The 6,000-nt window shown below is 38.4% G+C and overlaps 1 protein-coding gene across 1 annotated transcript in view; it reads right to left on the bottom strand.

Moving 5' to 3' along the window:
• Positions 1-4,836: 4,836 nt before the first annotated feature.
• The window catches only part of fgf10a (fibroblast growth factor 10a), a 71,388-nt gene continuing 70,224 nt past the window's right edge, over positions 4,837-6,000 (bottom strand). The window contains exon 3 of the mRNA XM_062057122.1: positions 4,837-5,369. Coding sequence (XP_061913106.1) covers positions 5,169-5,369 — 201 coding nt within the window. The 3' untranslated portion in view covers positions 4,837-5,168. The remainder of the gene's footprint in view (positions 5,370-6,000) is intronic.

Here is a 6,000-nt window from a genome sequence, read left to right as displayed (position 1 = left end):
TGATGGCTGTAGTCCCCTTGTCCACCAACAGGGTGTTACAGGATTACAAGCTTGTCACTTCAATCCTTGATTTGTTGTTCATTATTCCCACCTAGTTGTAGAAGGGGTGTGTTTGTGTGCGTGTGTATTTACATGTTTTGTACTTACATGTTTTGTGTTGTTTGCTGTGTGATGTTGCCTTTTCCGATTTGATATGAAGTTCATTTTAGTGTGGTGCTGGTTGTTGCTTTCATTACTATAAAGTTACTTCCTGCTTTAAACTTTTTCCAACACTGCTTGTTGGTCAGCTTGCATGAATCCATTTCAAGAATAGCAATGGCTAATCGAAGTAAAAATATCAATACTACAGTAGTTTTGGCTACTAGAGGAGAACAAACCAATTGGAGCCCGCTGTCCAGTGTCGTGGTCACTGATTGGCTCAGCCTCTGGCAGCATTACTATATTGGATGAAATGAGTGTTAAGGTGACTATGTGGGTGTTATTTCATGTCTAGATGTTGCACATCATGTTAAAGTCTGTATTTAGAAGGTCGAAAACAGTTTCTTTATGCTCTAGCTTTGAAAATATTTGACTTATAACTTGATGAGGCAATTCCCGAAGGAATTGCGTGTAATAGTTCCAATGCTGAAGTTGAAGTGAAATGCTGATAGAATGTAGTATGAATGTAAGAATAGTTTGAATGTTGGAATGGTTTGAATAGTTTAAGAAATGTGAGAATGGTGCAACTTAAAAAATGTCCCATTCATTTCAATGGGAACTTCCTGGAAATTGGGGAATTTTGGGAAAAGCGGTATTTTTTGAAAATGATTAGGACCATGAATGTCCTAAATGAGCTGAATTGGTTGGTGTTGGAATTTTTTAAATCGGTCAAGAAATGTTGAAGTAGTAAATGGTAATAGGGAATTTTGGGAAAATTTCCAGGAAAACTGGAATTTGCTTTGGAACTTGTGAAAGTGTTAGTTTGAATGTCCAGGATGAGTGGAATGTGTTGATGTTGGAATGGTTTGAATAGATTGAAAAATGTGGGATTTGTGCAACTTGGAAAAATGTCCCATTCATTTCAATGGGAACTTCCTGGAGATTTGGGAATTTTGGGAAAAGCTGAATTGGTTGGTGTTGGAATTGTTTAAATCGGTGAAGAAATGTTGAAGTATTAACAGCTTTTTAATTGCGAAATGGTATTACGGAATTTCAGGAAAACTGGGAATTTTTCAAGTTCTTAAATGAACTTGTTTTTTGTTTTGACTAAGAGGAATGTTTTGAGGGTGGAACGGTTGAAATGGGTTGAAAAATGTTAAAGGAGTCATCGCACTAAAAAAGGTTGGAAATAAGATTAGAAAAAAACAGGAATTTCTGGAAATTTGTTGAACGTGGAATTTTTGCATTTCCAGGATGAATTGAATATTTTGAAGTTGGGTTGAAAAATGTGGGAATTGTGGAAGTTTGAAAAATTGATCATTAATTTTGAATGGGGAAAATGTCCCTAAAAAACTGGGAATTCTCGGAAATCCGGGAATTTTTTAAAGTAATTGTTGAAAGGGAGCACATGATTCCTGAACAGGCTGAATATTTTGAAGTTGAAACGGTTTGAATTGGATACAAAATGTGGGAATTGTGAAACTTTTGAAAAATGTCCCAAAATGTGAATGTTCTGAAATGGTTGGTGTTGAAATTTTTCAAATCGGTCGAGAAATGTTGAAGTAGTAACATTTTAAATTGAATAATGGTATTACGGAATTTTGGGAAAACCGGGAATTTCTCCAGTTTAAAAAAAAACTTTGTTTTTTGTTCTGACTAAGAGGAATGTATGGATGGTGGAAGGGTTGAAATGGATTGACAAATGTTAAAGGAGTCATCGCACTAAAAAAAGTTGGAAATAAGGTTAGAAAAATAAATGAATTTCTGGGAATTTGTTGAACATGGAAAAATGGTTGTTTGAATTTATAGGATAAATTTAATATTTTGAAGTTGGGTTGAAAAATGTGGGAATTGTGGAAGTTTGAAAAATATATAATTAATTTTGAATGGGGAAAATGTCCCTAAAAAACTAGGAATTCTAGGAAATCAGGGATTTTTTTAAATAATTGTTGAAAGGGAGCACATGATTCCTGAACAGGCTGAATATTTTGAAGTTGGAACGGTTTGAAATGGATACAAAATGAGGGAATTGTGGGACTTTAAAAAATGTCCCATTCATTTCAATAGGAATTTAATGGAAATTTGGGAATTTCAGGAAAAGAGGGATTTTCTTTGAAAATGCTAAAAAAAAAGTGAATGTTCTGAATTAGTTGGTGTTGAAATTTTTCAAATCGGTCGAGAAATGTTGAAGTAGTAACATTTTAAATTGAGAAATGGTATTACGGAATTTCGGGAAAACCGGGAATTTTTACAGTTTATAAAACAACTTTGTTTTTTTGTCCTGATTAAGAGGAATGTTTTGACGGTGGAATGGTTGAAGTGGATTGAAAAATGTGGAAGGAGTAGTCGACAGAAAAAAGGGTGAAAATAGGGCTTTGGAAAAACTGGAATTCTGGGTATTCCTGGAACTTTTTTGGAACTTGGAAAAATGATAGTTTGAATGTCCAGGATGAGTGAAATGTGTTGAAGGTGGAATGGTTGGGAAATGGTGGAAGTTTGACAAATGGCCAATTCATTTTGAATGGGAAAAATGTCCCGTAAAAACCTGGAATTCTGGGAAATCTGGGGATTCTTGGAATTTGTCAAGGGAAAGCCCGCGATTCTCGAATAGGCTGAACAGTTTGAAGTTGGAACGTTTTGAATCGGATGAAAATGTGGAAGGTAGAGCACACCAAAATGTGGAGAAGAAGAAGATGAAGAAATAGATTCATTTTGGTGTAGAAAACGTGTGAATGTTTTGGAACATTCGCACAATCAATAGCTTCTACTTATCAGAAATGAATGTGCATAACAGCAATGAAGGAGGCTTTACTGCACAGCACTTAAAACAAATCTATGTTAAAGGCCTACTGAAACCCACTACTACCGACCACGCAGTCTGATAGTTTATATATCAATGATGAAATCTTAACATTATAACACATGCCAATACGGCCGGGTTAAGTTATAAAGTGACATTTTAAATTTGCCGCTAAACTTCCGGTTCGAAACGCCTCTGAGGATGACGTATGCGCGTGACGTGGCCCGGCGAACACGGGTATGCCTTCCACATTGAAGCCAATACGAAAAAGCTCTGTTTTCATTTCATAATTCCACAGTATTCTGGACATCTGTGTTCGTGAATCTGTTGCAATCATGTTCATTGCATTATGGAGAAGGAAGCTGAGCAAGCAAAGAAGAAAGTTGTCGGTGCGAAATGGACGTATTTTTCGAACGTAGTCAGCAACAACAGTACACAGCCGGCGCTTCTTTGTTTACATTCCCGAAAGATGCAGTCAAGATGGAAGAACTCGGATAACAGAGACTCTAACCAGGAGGACTTTTGACTTCGATACACAGACGCCTGTAGAGAACTGGGACAACACAGACTCTTACCAGGATTACTTTGATTTGGATGACAAAGACGCAGACGTGCTACCGTGAGTATGCAGCTTTGGCTTCTAAACATTTGATCGCTTGACCGTATGTGCGCAACTTTTTTTTGCGTATGTACGTAACTTTTTAAAAATATATAAGCTTTATGAACCTTGGGTTAGGTGAACGGTCTTTTGGGCTGAGTGATTGTGTGTGTTGATCAGGTGTTTGAATTGTATTGGCGTGTTCTATGGAGCTAGGAGCTAGCATAGGAGCTAGGAGCTAGCATAACAAACACGCAGGTGTTTTTATGCAGGATTAATTTGTGGCATATTAAATATACGCCTGGTTGTGTTGTGGCTAATAGAGTATATATATGTCTTGTGTTTATTTACTGTTGTAGTCATTCCCAGCTGAATATCAGGTACCGTGAGTATGCAGCCTTGGCTGCTAAACATTTGATAGCTTGACCGTATGTGCGCGTCACGTACGTAACTTTTTAAAAATATATAAGCTTTATGAACCTTGGGTTAGGTGAACGGTCTTTTGGGCTGAGTGATTGTGTGTGTTGATCAGGTGTTTGAATTGTATTGGCGTGTTCTATGGAGCTAGGAGCTAGCAGAGGAGCTAGGAGCTAGCGTAACAAACACGCAGGTGTTTTTATGCAGGATTAATTTGTGGCATGTTAAATATAAGCCTGGTTGTGTTGTGGCTAATAGAGTATATATATGTCTTGTGTTTATTTACTGTTGTAGTCATTCCCAGCTGAATATCAGGTCACCCCCGGCTCTCACAGCATCTTCCCTATCTGAATAGCTTCAACTCCCCACTAGTCCTTCACTTGCACTTTACTCATCCACAAATCTTTCATCCTCGCTCAAATTAATGGGGAAATTGTCGCTTTCTCGGTCCGAATCTCTCTCACTTCATGTGGCCATCATTGTAAACAATAGGGAACTTTGCGTATATGTTCAACTGACTACGTCACGCTACTTCCGGTAGGGGCAAGCCTTTTTTTTATCAGATACCAAAAGTTGCAATCTTTATCGTCGTTGTTCTATACTAAATCCTTTCAGCAAAAATATGGCAATATCGCGAAATGATGAAGTATGACACATAGAATAGATCTGCTATCCCCGTTTAAATAAAAAAAATTCATTTCAGTAGGCCTTTAAATCATTTACATTTCCCTTGTGGATCAATAAAGTTTGTCTAAGTCTGGAAAACATTTCTGAAGGTGAACTATGATAAGTGAAATATCAACGATGTCAAGTATGAAAAGACGCGGATGCCAGTTAAAGATAAATATATTTCTATATTTATTTAGGTTTAAAATGAGTAGTATTTAAAAAAAGAGAGAATGGTAAAAGGGTAAAAAAAAAAAAAAAAAGACAAGACAAGTGTCTTTTTAGCATGTTTTCTGTTAAATATTACACAAAATAAATAAATTCAAAGAAAACTCATGATTGATGTTCTTTGACCCGGTCTTTGTCCGTCCTCTCAGTCCATGGTCACGTCTGCTGTTATAACTTAGACTGGGAAATATAATAGAGGTTGTATATATCTTTCTTTCACGATTGTCCTCGTCCCACAGATGCAGGATGTCTCTGCGGTTCCTCCTCAGTGCGTCCTTCACATCCAACAATCTCCCCAACCCTCGACCCCCCGACGTCCAGTCACCGAGGATGCACCCCGATGGGCAGGAAGTGAGTGGTTGTGTTTTTCCTCCTGGTCTTCTTGCCCCTGACGGCCTTGCCGTTGGCGTTGAGTCCCACAAACATATGCTTGCGCTTGTTGCGCCACTCCGCTGAAGCGTAGGTGTTGTACTTGTTCTCCTCGATGCGCTCGATCAGGCGACAGTCGGGGCCGAAGTCCCTCTGCGGGAGACAAGCAGAGGGCGGGTGGTCAAAGGTGTCGGGTGAGTGTAGGCTTCTTTCCAAAGAGTAGATCTTTGTTTAGAACCTCACATTGACTTTACGTTCCAAAGGGAGCAGGTAGAAGCAGCAAGACGAGCGTGTGAATAAGCACATGTCAAATGTTCATTAGTGCAGTGTTTTTCAACCTTTTTGGAGCCAAGGCACATTTTTTGTGTTGGAAAAAAATGCGGAGGCACACCACCAGGGGAAATCATTAAAAAACAAAACTCAGTTGACAGTAAAAAGGCGTTGGATGTGACTTTAAAGCATAACCAAGCATGCATCACTATAGCTCTTGTCTCAAAGTAGGTGTACTGTCACCACCTGTCACATCACACCCTGACTTATTTGCACTTTTTTGCTGTTTTCCTGTTTGTAGTGTTTTACTTCTTGTCCAGCGCTCCTATTTTGTTGTTGATTATAATGTCATGTACGGATGTACTTTGTGCTGTAAGTCTTTGCTGTCGTCCAGCATTCTGTTTTTGTTTACTTTGCAGCCAGTTCAGATCTGGCTTCGTTTTGCATAGCCTTCCCTAAGCTTCAATGCCTTCTCTTAGCGCCACTTGCCTTTTATATATTTTTGGTTTAAGCA

This window comes from Entelurus aequoreus, linkage group LG08, assembly GCF_033978785.1.
Source record: "Entelurus aequoreus isolate RoL-2023_Sb linkage group LG08, RoL_Eaeq_v1.1, whole genome shotgun sequence".
In the NCBI taxonomy this organism is placed as follows: Eukaryota; Metazoa; Chordata; class Actinopteri; order Syngnathiformes; family Syngnathidae; genus Entelurus; species Entelurus aequoreus.
Note: the sequence above shows the minus strand (reverse complement) of the source record. Positions and strands in the feature narration are given on the sequence as shown.